The sequence below is a fragment of the Hyaena hyaena genome, unplaced genomic scaffold (genome assembly GCF_003009895.1).
Source record: "Hyaena hyaena isolate Hyena2069 unplaced genomic scaffold, ASM300989v1 scaffold_1, whole genome shotgun sequence".
Taxonomy (NCBI): domain Eukaryota; kingdom Metazoa; phylum Chordata; class Mammalia; order Carnivora; family Hyaenidae; genus Hyaena; species Hyaena hyaena.
Genome location: NW_024080633.1, coordinates 1,744,799 through 1,761,685, shown reverse-complemented (window position 1 = coordinate 1,761,685; position 16,887 = coordinate 1,744,799). Strand labels below are relative to the sequence as shown.

At 41.6% G+C, this 16,887-nt stretch overlaps 1 protein-coding gene across 1 annotated transcript; it reads right to left on the bottom strand.

Annotated features, from left to right (window-relative positions):
• Positions 1-9,007: 9,007 nt before the first annotated feature.
• CLEC3A (C-type lectin domain family 3 member A) lies at positions 9,008-16,427 on the bottom strand. Its single transcript, XM_039224393.1, has 3 exons — positions 16,313-16,427; positions 11,360-11,443; positions 9,008-9,399 (listed from the first exon to the last, which is right to left on the bottom strand). Exons 1-3 carry the CDS (start codon positions 16,425-16,427, stop codon positions 9,008-9,010), a joined length of 591 nt encoding a protein of 196 aa, XP_039080324.1.
• Positions 16,428-16,887: the final 460 nt, after the last annotated feature.

Sequence of the window (16,887 nt, the reverse complement as noted above, 5' to 3'; positions counted from 1 at the left end):
GTATGTGAAAGAGGTTCGTGGGTTCGGGCCCCGCGTCGGGCTCTGTGCTGACTGCCAGCTCAGAGCCTGGAGCCTGTTTCAGAGTCTGTATCTCCCTCTCTCTCTGACCCTCCCCTGCTCACGCTGTCTCTCTCTCTCCTAGAAATAAATAAAAACATTAAAAAAAATTTAAAAAAAAATTAAAAAAAAAAAGAAAGTATGTGAAAGAGGAAAACACAAAGAAGAAAATAAAACTCACCCATAAAATCCTGTCATCCAGAAGTAACAGCTTATTAACAATTTAATGCATTCCTTTTCAATCTCATGTGCTCACTAATGGCTGTGTGTCTAAAAATCTCCAATAGTGTCTGCTCTTTTGTAAACTTAATAAATATTTGTGGTATGTGAACAGGATGATTTATGTGACCAGAGTCTGTCTTGGTTTTGATTACTGTGAATGTTCTGTCAGTTGCAGCTATAAGCAACATTAATCTGTTCTAAGTTATTCCTGCTTGGTACTTGATTTCCTTTGGGCATTTGACCTTGAGAGCCTGCTCTCTAGATTTATCTACACAAATATGATAGTACATGTTAAGAGTGCTAATAGATTAATTAGATGATATGACCACATGTTAATGTTAATTTTAACCTGTAGTATGCCCCCAGAAGAGTGACAGCATGCGGTGTTTGAGCACTGACCCTGAAGCCATGCAGATATGGATTCTAATTCTGACACTCCAGCTTCCAATCTTTGTGGCCTTAACAAATTACTTAATCTCTTTGAGCCTTAATTTCCTCATTGCTAAAATGACATAGCAAAAACACATGTCATATGGTTATTGTGAGATGAAAATGTGTACAAAGAGAAAAAGATGACACATAGATTTGAATTACCCCATGCTGGGACTCAGAAAATACTTTTTTTTAATTAAAAAATTTTTTCCTTAAAGAAAATTCTTGGGGTGCCTGGATGGCTCAGACAGTTAAGTGTCCAGCTCTTGATTTTGGCTCAGGTCATGATCTTATGGTTTGTGGGTTTGAGACTCATGTCGGACTCTACTGACCATGCAGAGACTCCTAGAGATTCTCTCTCTCTCTCTCTCTCTCAAATAAACATTAAAACAATTCTTTTAAGAAAACATGGCTTGGAGTGCCTGGGTGGCTCAGTTGGTTGAGCATCTGACTTTAGCTCAGGTCATGATCTGGTGTTTCACGAGTTCAGGCCCTGCTTAGGGCTCTGTGCTGACAGCTCAGAGCCTGGAGCTTGCTTTGGATTCTGTGTCTCCCTCTCTGTCTGCCCCTCCCCTGCTCACGCTCTGTCTCTCTCTCTCAAAAATAAATAAAAACATTTAAAAAAAAAAAGACATGGCTTATTATGCCATATAAGTTTTTATAAGTGAAAAAGCCATACTGTTATAAGGATAAACAGTTCCCTAGATTCACACCCCCCCCCAAATGATACCATGCTAAAAGATGACAAATATTAAAATTGAGCATTCACTCTTCAAAGGGAAATTCTAGGGCTGATGGGCTGGTTTCGGTTGCTCACTCTGGCTAAATCTACACCTTGGAAAATTACTGTCATTTTAATTTTCTTCTCCTTGTTCCCTAAGTACTCAGGAAATTTCTTTTCTCAGAGCCACGTGTCATTTGATTTTCTAGCATTTGCTTCTAAAAGGATGAGGCCCCTTTTATCTTCAGTTCTTGGAAATCAGTTTGCAGCTGGTGATAATTTTCACTCTAAGCCTCTCCTATAAGTAACAGATTGCAGTGCCCTTCTACCTGCACTGTCTCATAAAATTGTCACAAAAACTTTAATGAAGTAGGGGTATTATTCCACTTTCTAGATAATCTTCAAATGTTACCTGAATTTTACAGATGAGGAAGCCAATTGCTTTCTGTCTGTCAAAAAAGCTGGTTTGATAGTTAGCCTTGCCATTACGAGGCAAAGAGAGAAGACAACCGTGTCCTTCAGTTGTCTCTGACCCCCAGTGTTCAGCTGGTGTCGGTGGGGGGTGGTAGAGAGGCTAAGTCAGGGGCAATTTTCCCAGGCCCCTCCTCTCACCTTGGTGCCCAGGAGAAGACAGAAGCCAGGCCACTGCCCCTTCCTCCCCAGGAGGCTAAGCAGGTGCTCCTGGAAGATGCCGACCCAGGTGATAAAGTGGCCATGAGGCAGCAGCCCTCCATGTGTTGAAATCCACAGCGGCCGGATGAAGGGGACGCTGCGTGGGTCCCGAGCAATTGGCTGCGGGCGACCCAGGAGCGAGCCCCGCGCGCGCATCCGGCCGATCAGCTTCAGCACCGGGCCGGAGCGGACAGCGACAAGCGCTGCAGCCAGCCCTACGGGTGGGGCGCCCACCAACCCGCGCATGCGCTGCTTCTGCAACTGGTCCGCGGCCGCCTTGACCGCCACCAAGCAGGCAGCGCTGCCAGCAGCGTGCCCAGCACCTAGTCCAGCGCCAGCGCCGCGGCGCCGCCGTCGGACCCCCTGGTCCCCGCGCCCATCGCCCTGCACCTCCTTGCCCAAGCCTGCCCAGCCTTCCTGGGATCTTGCTACCCTACCTCGGGGCCTCTCCCCTCCAGCCTGCACACACGGCCCCCACCCTTGACATCTCTCTTGGGCTCCTGGGAGTGTCAGCAGGCAGACCGCCCAAACATGTAAATAGTTCCAAAAGTGGTTGCTGATAAGTGTAGCCCATCATCATCGGTCTCAGGGCTGTAGTCACCCTTAGACACCATGATGTCACCTCTTGAGAACTTTCTAAAGCCTGGTCCTTGTACCCTTGCTGTATTTCAAAATATGTTTGCCGTGGTTTGTCATTCTGTTCTTTTGGTAACTTTTTATTTCAGGCTGGGCTTCTGTATGTTTTTGTTCTTCACTGTAGGCCCAGTTCTTAGCACAACTCGCCATTTTTGTAACCCAAATGAGTACACCAGATGTAATAATAATGTTACCTGTTAATCGTGAAGCTTTTTCCCAGTGCTGCCCATCTGGCACCAGGATCTGGGTTTTTTATTTTATTTATTTTTAGCTCAGTAGAATAATTAATATTTGTCAAATGAACCATTGCCAAAATTTTTTTTGAACTGTTTATTTTTAATCCTAACAGTTTTATGAGTTAAATATCATGAATATTATGAACCATTTACATTATTGTTTTACTCTGGCTTATTACAGAAGTATTGGTGAAGTATTCAGCAAAGTAAGATGACATCTTCTAGGTCACAAAGCTAGTGACCACATAGATAACTGGTATTCAAACCCAGGACTGACTGACTCCAAAGTTAGTGGCATTTACAGGGCTTGCTTTTTCTTCATTTTGTACAAACTTTTTAGAAAGTAACTTAGCACCATGTTGGAAAGTGTCTAAAGTTATTCCTATCATTTGATTCAATAATTCCATTCTGGAAATCTATCTTAACAAGGCAGGAACATTCAAAGTCAAGAAGAAGAAGAAAAAATCACCACAAAGATGTTCATTTCAGCATTGTTTTCAGAAAAAGAAAAATGAAAAGCAAATTTTCTACTTATTTAAATAAATATAAAACATTTATATTTAGTTGTTTAAGTAAAATTCCAATCATAAATGTATTTGGAAAATTGCAATCATGTATGTGCTCAAAGAATAATACACCAGAGTACTATAGAATCATGGAAAGTACATTATGAAAAGCCTAAGAAAATGGTTATATTTATAAGTAAAGTAAAGCAGGATATAACATTAGCTAATGAAGTGTTCTCTACAACTTTGCATGGGTGTTGGTAGAATTAGACACTGCTAGATATATATGCCCAATAAATATTAAAAGGGTAAATAAATGAAAAAGACTGAGATAATGGATAATTTCTAAAATGTTTTTTCTACTCTTCAACTTTTTTCTTTTTTTTTTTTAAATGTTTTATTTCTAGGAGAGAGAGAGAGAGAGACAGCGTGATCAGGGGAGGGTCAGAGAGAGAGGGAGTCACAGACTGAAACAGGCTCCAGGCTCCGAGCTGGCAGTCAGCACAGAGCCTGACGCGGGGCTCGAACCCACGAACCGTGAGATCATGACCTAAGCGAAAGTCGGACGCTTAACTGACTAAGCCACCCAGGCGCCCCAACTTTTTTCTTTTTAAAAAAATTTTAATGTTTATTTATTTTTGAGAGAGAGAGAGCACACGCGCTTGCCCGTGTGCACATGGGTGAGGGAGGGGCAGAAAGAGGGGAAGACACAGAATCCGAAGCAGGCGCCAGCCTCTGAGCTGTCAGCACAGTGCCTGATGTGGGGTTTGAACTCATAAACCATGACCTGAGCTGAAGTCGGACGCTTAACCGACTGAGCCACCCAGGCGCCGCTCTTCAACTTTTTTCTATGGTGAGATGTTTTGGTTTTATAATGCAGCAAAACTATAAAGATCCATATCTAGAGTATTTGCTTGCTTCTAAATTGTATTTGCAAATCTGAACTCACAGTCCTGTGAATGACCTATTATTCCTGTTAATAGAGAAGGTTTAGGGACCCAAAGTTTATTCCTACTTGGAATCCCTTATGTCCTAAGTGTGGAGTCTGGGTCTTTTGACTCCAAGTTGCATGACCTTAGCTGACCTTGACCTGGACTGCCATGTTCCAGGCTCTGAATGAGGAGACAGGAAAGTGAATTCTAGTCCCTACCCTGTCCCTGGCTTGCTGGGTGATTTGGAGTAACTCACTTCTCTAAGGGTCTCTCTTTCTTGGACTTTTGCCCTCCTGATCTAAGATGGCTTTCTTTTCCATTTGTCCTTTCAGTGGAGAGAGGGCTGTATGAGAAAGAGTTGGTCCTCGTGTGTAATATTGTTCCCTCTGATCACTCCATCTTTTACCTGTCTGTTTCATTTTCTTCTGTTGCTTTTTTTGTTATGTCATTTGGTTATACCATTTTGTCATGTCAGCCTTTCCACACTTTGTAATATCTTTTTCAGAAATGACCTTGTTTATTTTTGTGTGTGTTTTGCCTATCAAATGGAAGCTCTGTGAGATCATAATCTAGCCTATAGATGTGCCAGCATAAACTAGCTCAAATGGAAAAGAAAACTTGTATGGCTTGAAGGGATTGGAGTAGTTCATAGAGTTTCCAGAAGCAGCAACCAGGACTTAAGAGATGATGAACTCAGCATGATGTGAACACACATATACATGCTTATTTCCTTTTACCTCCTATCCCATCTCATCATTTCTCATCGCTGCCCATTCTGCACATTGCATCCATCTGGAAGGGACGAATTTTGCCAGAAGCCCTAAATTCACTGTTCCAATATAGCATCTCCAACAGAAAGAGTTTCATTTCTTGGTGTGAGAGGGCAACCACTGGAAAAGATTCTACTTGGCTCAGCTTTAGTTGTGTATGACTCTTGGAACCAATCACACTAAGAGTAGAATTGTCAGCTGTGTTTGTTCATGTGTGTGCATTTTTTTTTTTATCAATAGTGTATATTCAATTTGGTGTTTCTCCACAAAAACTAATTTATTTGTTTTTAATGTTTATTTTATTTATTTTAGAGGGGGAGAGCTAGAGAGAGGGGGAGAGAGAATCCCAAGCAGGCTCCATGCTGCCAATGCACAGCCCAGTGCAGGGCTCGATCTCACAAACCACGAGATCAGGACCCAGACCAAAATCAAGAGGTGGACACTCAACTGAGCCACGCACGCACCCCTTAAAAACTCATTTAAATCATTGACCATTTTGTGGTGTTCAGTTTAGTTAAACTACATAGTAATAACTTATAAATCCAACTAGCTTCCATATGTAAACAGAGATACTAATATTTTCTTCTTAGATTCCAATGGATAGTCTTGCTCTCCTCCTGTGTGCTGTGTTTTTATATCCTTGAGTGTAGGTACCATAACTGCTTTTCTGTTCCTCCAGTATTGCCTAGCAAAGTGCTTTATAGTTAGTAGGTATCCTCTGAATTTCTGACATCAGATTAAATTAGCTACTTAACTCGCTGAATTTGTGGCTTCTTCATTCATCATATGTGCTTTATTTGAGGATGTGATTAGCTTTCACTACTCTCAAAGCAGAAAAGACTATAACTTTAATTTTAGTGTAAGAAATGCTATTCAGCAATACTAGGGAAGAGAAAGAAATCATTGAGCATTGCAATAAGTTCTCCTTGACATCATGAATTTGAGCCTCTTTTATTGATGTTTCCTTTAACTAATTGATTTTTACCTTGTACCTCATTTAGTGATATGGATGGAGGCATCTGTGGTAGGTAGGAAAATTGCTCTCAGTATTGCTCTTCACTCAGATGAACTGTAGATCTTACCTTGACATTTGAGCTAAAGAGAAGCAAACTTGCAGGAATCCATCAGACTTCTGTTACTCTGGGCAAGCAACTAAAGCTTTAGGCCCTTGCAGTCAGACTGTGGTATGCAATCTTGTGGTCTTGGTTTCAGTTGTAAGCTTTTAGAAATGCAGAAACTGGGACTTTAGCCCAGACTCTCAGGATCTGCAATTTAACAAGTTTCCCAGGTGATTTGTAAGCACAACAAATTTTGAGGAGCACTGCTCTAGAGATTAGAATCAGCTTCCTGGGAAAACTTGTAGGGCATTGACTGTTAGACTTTGAATATAATTGGTATCTTCGGGAAGCTCAAGTGTTTATCCTAGAGATGACAATGTTAACAAATGTTGATGGCCTCTTACCATGAACCTGTGAGAGACATTACTAATTTCTCAGGCTGTGCTTTCCTCCAAACTTCAGGATGCTTGTCCACATTCTCTACCTACTCTGATAGCTTTCATGGAACCTATTTAAACCTATTTATTAATCTTGCCTGAAGACCAATTGTTTGCTAAATAGTGCCCAACAAGTCAAATAGACCAAAGTGAAATCTATGTCACTGAATCTTGGCGAGTGTGGCTTTGGGATAATTTGTTGGCGAAGTAATAAAATCAAGGTCATGAGCTTGGCCCTGGGCAAACCAGGTAATTTCTTAATCCGCTCCTTTCAGTCTTGCTCTGTCTCCTATACATCTGCTTGCCCTTCCTCACGCTGAACTCATTTTGATTTCCTGTCACCAACCTTCATCTACTCTTTTGAATTAAGTGTCTTCTCTTGATCCTTCTGGTTGGGGTACTTGGGAGAAGGATTATCTTCTCTCTAAGCCCCATCTCCTGGGCACCCAAACTCTGACATTGATTTATGGGAACGATGGTTGTCTTTATTCACCCTTTTGAAACAACCTCAGACTGAATGCCTTATCAAGGTCATCTGTTTGACTAAGCAAGAATGGATTAGAGCCCGCTTCGTTGCCTACTTGAACAGGCTTGACGCTATCACAGTTCCCTCATAGCTGTCAAGGATGTAGGATCTGTGTCAACTTTTTAGATTCTGCTCACAACTCCACTACTTCCTGGCGTGTGGTGTGGGGCAAGACACCACATCTCTCTTTTTTCACTTCGTTCTTCTTTCTGTGGAATGAAATAATTATGGAGCCTAACTCCCAGGGTTGTTCTGGAGGTTAATGAGAATCAGGTAAAATTTGGCACAGTGCCTGGGATATGATGAGAATGGAATACCATTAATGTCTGCTAATTTCATTATTGTCGTAATCTTTAAGGAGACTCTGATTGTTCTGAAAGGGAGTTGGTAAAAAACAATTCTAGGTACAACTTTCTTTTTAATATTCCCCTCCTCCCTCCAGACTTAAGTGTTCATTGTCAGGTAAAATTATTCTCCTAAGACATCTAAATCACCAGTTCAATCAGATGCAGGGTGTTTCCTCCCCCCCCCCCAGAATTATACCAAGTTTGATATAAACCAAAAGAGTTTGAATAATTATAACCAACATCCAACTACATTCATATCGATCAGAACTCAGGCTTTATTGTTATGCAGTGAGAAAAACTAAAACTTAATTCCAAGCCGTGTAATTGACGTATGCAGAGAAGGATATTGTTCATCAGACATATTCAATATTTAAGGGAAAAAAATGACACTTATTTGAAGAACAGAATATACTTAGAATTGTTGGCTTCTAAGAAGCCCATTTCCCAGAAGCCTAAGCTTTGTAATTTCATACTAGGCAATAAAGTTATTTTACACAATCTGGTTAAACTAGTTAATGGAAATAGCAGTTGACAGAATAAAATATTGCTTAGATGTATCACTCCGAAAAAATATTATTGAAATCCAACATTCAGCCTCCAAAGATAGATTGCCCCTAATAAACTTAAATACATGCTTGTTGAAATACATATAAGTGCATAAAGTATGTAAAAGAGGAACCTGACATACTTAATATCAACTCTCAATTTCATCCAGGAGGATAATGGTACAAAAGCAAGGGAAAAGAAGATATATTTTCTTTTTCTGCCTTGGAGTTACCCGTTCAAGTCAAAAAGTGTAATGTAATGCCTGGACTGGAAGCTGACCAAATAAGCTGCTTTTCAGATCTTGACTGGGCATTTTGAAAATCAGGGTGTGTGTAGGGTGGAGGAAGAGGGCCTTGAAGAAAAGAAAGTTAAATCAGAACACTTCTGAGACATCTGTGTTCTGGTGGCAGACAAGATGCAGGTCCCAGCAGGGGATGCAGCCACTCAGAAAGGTTAATGGGCTAGTGAGGGGCTATGACTGATATGGAACAGATTGGGCATCAGACAGAGAGGTTTCTGGATTATATTGCACCATAATCTCTGATTTAGAGATTTCTCATCAATCATATATATATTCTGAACTTTCAAGAGAAAATCTTCCAACCTAAGCTTGCTTTTCTGGCTATTGTATCTTTAACACAGATCCAGTTTCTGGATAAGGGAGGGGGCCTGAGAAATTGGGGAGGATTTGATAGCCCATTTTGCAGAAGCCGCATTCACAGTGTGCACATGGGTAGATCATTATTTTTTGATCTCCTACAGCCTGTGGAGGGCAAAATCACAATGAACCGTGATAGCGAAATTGGATGACTCCTATATTCCTATGGACGCAGATGCCCATGTGACAATTCTGACTTCCTCTTGTGAACCATCGGCCTATAAACCATGACCAGTCTTGCAAAGAGTCTATTAAGGGATGATAAATTCGCATATGTACCTCTTGGTGCTACGGCAGACCTCGTCACTCCACTTGCCCTGAGCTGACTGGGATAACAGGGCACAGTTTTCGCGCTTACCACCATTAGGCTGTGCGCGGTCCCAGTTGAGGAAGGAGATGGTGATTCCGTTGACATCAACAAACTTGCCCTCTGTGACCATGTCATTGATGCCCAGCCAAAAGTCATTGACACCTGGCAGGCTTCTTTTCCCATAGTCCTGGAGGGCATTGATCTCGTCCGAGTTTCTGGGGATAACCAGGGTCCCTCCCTTGGAAATGCAGTCTTCGTTGGCTTCATGGTAGTGCTTCGAGCCTTCCGAAGCAAGGTAGCATTTCTTGTGAACTTTTGTGCCTCGGAGACAGACTGTAAAGATGTGAGATTTGATATACTAAGAGGCTTTTTGAATGTTAGACCTCTAGGGCTGGACTTGGGAAACAGCGATTAATATTTGTGGAATGGATGACGTGCGATGATCATGAGTTAATATTTATTGGAGATTTTGTATGTGTCAGACCCTATGCCAAGCACTTTCTAATAATGAACTCGTGTAATCATCACAGCAGTCCCACGAAGTGAGGTTTTATTACTCCCGTCTTTACATATCAGGATATTGAGGCTTACAGAACTTGTTACTTGTAACAACTTACTATGTAAAAATGTAACTTACATCACATAGAGGCTCATAACTACATATGCTCACATATGTCCCACCTCACCCTCACAACATGGTTTTTAGTCTCATGCTGCTTTTACATACACCTGCTTGTTAGTTTCTATAGCTCCATTCGTTGTGTGCTGAATTTCCTTGGGACTTTTGGAACTGGGTGGTGTTTCATAATGATTTGCACAACAAAAACAAAAGTCTGTGCTGACATATGAAGAGACAGTGATTTTGTTATGCAGATAATTCAGCCCTGGTAATATTGTTTAGGTCATCTGGGATAAACCAAACATAAAGATAGTGTTAGGGCAAAGCTTTGGAGAAGCTGGCTCTGACAGTTACTAGGTGTGCAATTGTTGGAGAAAATACTTAATTTCTCAGCACTTCAGTTTCCTTATATGTAAAATGAGGATAATCCTAATGGCACCTAGCTCATAAAGGGTCAGAGGATTAATATGTTAATGTTAATGAAGTATTTATAGTGCCCAACTGTGGGTAAAACATTTATAAAACTCTTTCACCTCCTGCCTGGGCATTTGACCTTCCTTTAACTTTCGAATTCTGTTCCTGGAAACCTGATAAGGGGAATATGTCAACATAAGTACTAGGCAACTTTGCTTATGGTAAAAAATAACCTCGAACAGGTAACATTTAGTTCGTCTGGGAGCTATAAATCTTTGACAGGAACCCATAACTTTAGTCTTCTCTGAAGGCGGTAACTCTCGTAACTGGACAGGTTTTTTACAGAACCCTTGAAGTTCTGCTCTGGAGTTGCTATGTGAGGTATTGGATACTGGAGGTATGAGCCTTGTGAGCAGGGGCTGTTCTGGAACCCTCCCAGGGTGGCTCCCTTTTCCTTACCCCTAGGAGCCAAGAAGGGTAACTCCCGGACAACAGCCTGTACAGCTGCATAGATGGCTGGCAGCTCTACCTCCTTGTAAAGAGGAATGCCAAATGCTGCCCTCTTTTGGCAAGCTGTGGTTCTAACCAGTATCCTTCCATTTGCATCTAATGCAGTGTGGCCCAAGTGAATCCTGTGATCCTGTGTTTAGTTGAACCTCAGCAGATCTCTCAGTGGGCACTTAGTAACCTTCTGATGAATGCTAATTATTTTTGCCAAGTAATACTTGCTTCAATTCTGTTTCATTGCCTATTAGAGAAGAATTATGAACACACTTTTAAAATGCATTATTGACAGGCCTGCTTTGATTATTATACCAGCCATATATAGGAGAAGGAAGGGGGAAATCAAGCTGATTTCCCAAAACAATCGTCTCCCCTGCTTTTAATTCCTTTCTCCTGGACACACCTCTGGTTTGTCAATGTCTCTTAAAACAGTGTCACCTCCGGGGGCCTGGGTGGCTCAGTAGGTTAAGCGTCCGACTCTTGATTTCAGCTCACAGTTTGTGAGATGGAGCCCCATGTCGGGCTCTACACTGACAGCACTGAGCCTGCTTGAGATTCTCTCTTTCCTTCTCCTTCTGCCCCCTCTCCTGTTCATGTTCACTTACTCTCCCAAAATAAATAAATAAACATTAAAAAATCCCAAAAAGATGTCACCTAGAACTTGACATGTACTCTAGGTATGGTTTGAATTGCTGGCAAATCACAATTTCTTTTCCTATCTCTTTTGAGACAAGGCATTGACGAGTTGGGTCTTACCTGTCTGTAGGGCTTGCATTTCCTTCAGGGCATTGACTTCTCTCCAGAGCTTTTCAACTTGAGTCTTCAGGTCTCCATCCTTTTCTGGGGGATATTTTTGGGTGGGGTAGGGTAGAAGGAATGAAAAGGGGGTGATTAAAATAAGATAAAAGTAAAATGAAATAAAGCTTTGGGATCCAGAATCTAAGGTGAGGGTGTTTGGAAGAAACTGACCCCAGTGTACACGAATAGTAATGCATGAAAGTAAGTTGGCCAGCAAGATGCAGAAGAGCTTGGTTGTGGTAATACTACCAGAAGGTTCCTCTGTGAGACAGGGCTGCCACACCTCCCCAGCCCCATTCTGTGGGCCTTGCCTTCCACCAGTCATCCAACCTGTTGACTTTCAGAGCATCTTTGAGCAAGGTATGTCATCTCAGGGCCCTTTCCTATGGGTTCCTCCTGCCTGGAACACTCTCCCTCCTACACTTGTCCATTTGCTTATTGAGCTGAAATATCTTTTCTAGAAGCCTCTTCTGTCTATTTTGTCTCTGTTAGCATCTACCTGACTAGTCTCTTTCTTTGAACCTTTACTTTTCTTTGGAGCACTTGAATTCATATTTATTTTTACTTGCACTTTCATGCATCTTACTGTCCATGGTGTTCCTGATGCTTAACACAATCCTTAGCACATAATAGCTGCTCATAATGTTTGTTGAATGAATAAACAAGATCCTAGGACTGATAGGGACCGTCTTAGATATTGACAGTTTGAGCTCTTCAAAGGCAAGAGTTACAATACATTGTAAGAAATAATAAAAAGAAACAATATTAAGAACCACCGTATACTATGCGCCAGGAGCTTAACTCTTTCAATATTGCTATGAAATGGACACTATCACTATCCTCAGCTCACAGAAGAAATAGAGAAACAGAAAGCTGAACTAACCTGGCATAGGTCAGCCAGCTGGTAAGGTGCAGTTGGGATTTGAATCTCTCTCACTGCAAGTGTGTGCTCTTCACATCATTCTGATCTGCTCTTGCACAGTAATTGCCTGGGTCCTAGCACATGGCCTTAGAGAAGATGCTTAAAGCTTGGTGTAAACTATCCCCAGCTGCCTCCTTATGTAGATGTCATATGGCGAATCTGTGTTCTGCCCTCGGTTTTTTAGGACAGTCCCAAATCTGCACATGCTGATTCATTATCCTCTTAAACTTGTGATTTGTAAGCCAGGTGGTCCACATTTGGGTTAGGAAAATGCCTTCTGGGGTACCCAAGAGTGGACCCCATCTCCTTTTCACTTGATATTGCACATCAATTCCCAAAGCATCCAATAGCTCACCTCAGAAATACTGTACCCCATGAATTTCCTCAAGGAGACCATTCAATCCAGAGTAAATATAAGGGCCCATTCAGAATGCAGACCTGTCTGTTGGAGGCCAGGCTTGCAAAGACCGCGGAAGACCGGCTTCCAGGTTTGAAGTTGTCAGCCGTACACATGTTACCACCCTTCCCTCTCAGCTTCCTGCTCCATTCTACATAAATAAGTGGCCTCCACAGAGAAGCTGTAAACATTGTAATTAACATGAAGACACATGAATAATATTAGGCTCCTGAGAGATCATTATGGAAATCATTATCCAGGTGGCTTGGCTTTGCCATCTATCCTTTGTGACAAATGTGGATGTGTTTAGTCTGCAATGAATGCAGGAAACAACTATTTCACTGTAAAAATTATATTTTATTTATTTCTGCAACACATAATTTATTAAGACCTATGAATTAAATACCACAGAAATTTTGTTTTTGGAGTTAAATCACTCGATTACCCTTTTGATTAAAAAAACCACAAAAGCTTCCTTCCATTTTTTTATTGTTTTTCTCCAAATGTAGTTTCAGTATAGAAATGCAAAAATAATTCCTGGGAAATGACCAGTAAACATATGAACTCTACCTCAATCTCATTACCAACCAAAGAAATATTTATCAACCTTATTAGCAAGCAAAGAAATGCAGATTAAGAGAAATGGTTTGTTTTGGGGTAAGATTAGCAGAGTTTAAGGGGATGATATGATGTTAAGTTGTCTAGCACCATGGGTTGATGCTATTATTTTGGGAGACAATTGGAAAGTGTGCTGAACCTGCAGTGTTCTAGAGGTTTCTAACGTCCTGCCTTAACATGGGGTCCACATATGTGTTCAAAGCAGTTCACTGAGGCATTGGATCCAAAGAGATGGAATGGAAACCAGAGAGAAGTTCACCAAGAGAGAACAAAATACATGAATCGTGATCCATCCATGCAAGGGAAGATTATGCAGCTGCTAAAGAGACTGACGTATGTCATATGCTGATAGTTAGCCAAGATTCAGTAGATGAAATAAATGAATAGCCAATTCTTATTTGTTTAAAAATGTCAAGTTTTAATTATGCATTAGAAAAACTCTGGTAATATTATTTCCTGACAGGTAATTGTGAGTACTTCCGTGGAGAGAGTTGGGAGGGAAAAATGGCTTTTGCCTTTGCATTTATAAAGTTTGGTATTATGCCCAGGTAATTAAAATGTTAAAAAATTGTACGTGTTAGTGGAGAGAGAAGTGTTCAGTAAGTTCAGGCTTATTGCTTCACCTCCTGCTTTAGAATCTGCTTTCTGACCTAATAGCAAAAATCCCTTGGGGAGGCTGTTGTTTAAGAGGTGTGCCCACCCTCCTACACTGTTGGTGGGAATGTAAACTGGTGCAACCCCTCTGGAAAACAGTGTGGAGGTTCCTCAAAAAATGAACACTAGAACTCCCCTATGACCTAGCAATAGCACTGCTAGGAATTTACCCAAGGGATCCAGGAGTGCTGATGCATAGGGGCACATGTACCCCAATGTTCATAGCAGCACTCTCAACAATAGCCAAAACATGGAAAGAGCCTAAGTGTCCATCAACGGACGAATGGATAAAGAAGAGGTGGTTTATCTATACAATGGAATACTACATGGCAATGAGAAAGAATGAAATCTGGCCATGTGTAGCAACATGGATGGACCTTGAGGGTGTTATACTGAGCAAAATAAGTCAGGCAGAGAAGGACAGATACCATATGTTTGCACGTATAGGAGGATTAGGAGGAACTTAACGGAGGACCATGGGGGAGAAGAAGGGGGGAAATGGTGGGGGAGAGGAAGAGAGGCAAACCATGAGAGACTCTTGAATGCTGAGAACAAACTAAGGACTGATGGGTATGGGAAGGGAGAGGGGGGAGATGGGCATGGAGGAGGGCACTTGTGGGGATGAGCACTGGGTGTCATATGGAAACCAACTTGACAATAAACTATTTAAAAAAAAAAAAAGAACTTTGTGACCAAAAAAAAAAAGGTGTGCCCACTCAGTTAAAACAGTTAAAAGGCACACAGAAAGGAGTGTGTGTGCTCACCTGCGTGTGGTTGAGGGCAGGGCACGGAGCTCTGCATGACCTGAACTGAATAACTTTAGAAACGTCCCCACAGCACACACCCACACTCACATCCACATGTTCACACCTGTCCCCACATCCCCACTGGGTGGTCACCCCCTTTGCCACTGCCTCCCAGCCATGAAGAAATGGCGGCAATGAAAATATACCATATTGCACAGAATCTTCTCTCTCCCTCCTTCCCCTGTTCTCACCTTCACCAATATGCTTTGTCATTTGTGAGAAGTATTTTAATCTTCCATTGAACAGAGTTAACAGGACACTTTAGTATTTTATAAGGGAAAAAGATTCCACTGAGGAAGCCTTGCATCAGACCTACATCATAGAAATACATGCCCCCTGAAAAGGGCCCTTTGTAATATTCAGAACGGACACAAGACCAGCCATGCTGTTGTGTCAAATCCAGGCTTGACCTCGATGTGTATATTTGGAATGTTTTGTTTCTAATGAAGTGAACTTGATAAGGAAATAGTGTCATTATATTTACCCTGAAATATCCCAAGAAGAAAATGAAAATAATAATTCAGAGGGTGAGCTAAAACATCACTCTGTTTCTCTTTTGATATGTTTTTCGTCTTGGTATAGTTTCAGCATATTGCAAATAAATTACTGTCACCTTTGTTCTTTGCAGGATTTTTAAAAAATTTTTGACAGAGAGAGAGAGAGAGAGAGCAAGGGAGGGGCAGAGAGAGGGATACAGAGGATCCAAAACAGGCTCTGTGCTGACAGGAGACAGCCTGATGCGGGATTCGAACTCAAACTGCGAGATCACGACCCAACCAAAGTTGGACGTTTAACTGACTGAGTCACCTCCCCTCCCCACGGTGTTCCTGTTTTCTCTTTCTTACCTCTTCACTCAATTCAGGCCACCCTGATTTGGGGATTGCTTGGAGATTCAGTTTTGCATTACAGTGTTTTCGAACACTATATGACTTTACATGTAGAAATATTTTTAAATTTAAAAAGAGGCTCAATTTCCCTCTGATGTGAAAAAGCTTAAATATGTCCTTATACAGTCAGGGGTATGAAGACATACCTCCATAATAACCAATGACGAAATAGAAGCCACATCACAATAACTCTATCCTTACCTATACATTTAATAAGAGTATAGCTCTCTTACAAATATATTTGAACAGTTATACAGTATCTAAGAATGAAACAGTATGCTCTAATTATTAATCCACCTATTCTCCTTGATCCCTCATTCATAATACCAGATGTCTACGTATCTAGGTTGACCCTCTCTGAAGAGCATTCTGTGTGGCTGAGCTCACTTGACAAAGGATATACAACACAGAAACTTTTTCTATTAAAAACAAAAGGCCTACTGATGATTCCTTTAAGCACCAACCTGTCCCAGAGAATTAAAAGGTCATTCTGTTCCCTGAAATGCCACATCCACGTGACAGCATGGCACTATCTCCGGAGACTGCTCTCCTGGCGGAGTTGGGATATGAGCCCCTCCCCACACTGAGCAATCCTAGAATTTTGCTGGAGTGAAAAAGCCCCATTACCTTTCACGCGGCGTTTGCTGTGCTTCCTGGCTTTAAATTTGGATGTGTGGCTGGTGGTCTGGTCCAGGAGTAAGGTGATAACCAGGATATAAATTACAAGTCCAGCCTTGGCCATGGCTCTTGGGCAGGTCCGATGATCACTTTGCCAGCCCCTCTGGCGTAGCTAAGAGGCAAGTAGACCCGACAGCCTCATCTTGCTCTGGAACGCCTGGAGCCAGCTTTATAAAAGTGTGTGTGGAGGCTGGCTGGCCTCCCACTGACGAAATGTTTGAGTTCCTCAGCTGGCCACAGCATAAGGTGGCCTCTTGTTCTTGCTAGACTTTTTTTTTTTTTTTAATATTCCTGTTACTTTTTCTACTTGACTGCCTTTTCAGAGTGTATCAGAGTTAACGAAGGGCTTAAGGGGTGTGCCTGCTTTCTTCTCTTCTTTTCTTTTTTTTAAATTTAAAGTCCAAGAAGTTTGGAGTCTTTCCATGAAGACCCCAATATTTCAGCCCTTGCTTAGGAGCTCCAAAATTCACTTAAGTGTTCTGGGAACCTCAATTCAGTTTTCAGGGCAAAAAGAAAAAAAAGCA

Excerpts from the sequence above, each read along its gene's own strand:
- CLEC3A (XM_039224393.1), bottom strand. The coding sequence starts at position 16,427 with ATGGCCAAGGCTGGACTTGTAATTTATATCCTGGTTATCACCTTACTC. Across the intron at positions 11,444-16,312 it reads CAGCAAACGCCGCGTGAAAG|AAAAGGATGGAGACCTGAAG; the intron begins GTAATGGGGCTT and ends AATATCCCCCAG. Across the intron at positions 9,400-11,359 it reads AATGCAAGCCCTACAGACAG|TCTGTCTCCGAGGCACAAAA; the intron begins GTAAGACCCAAC and ends ACATCTTTACAG.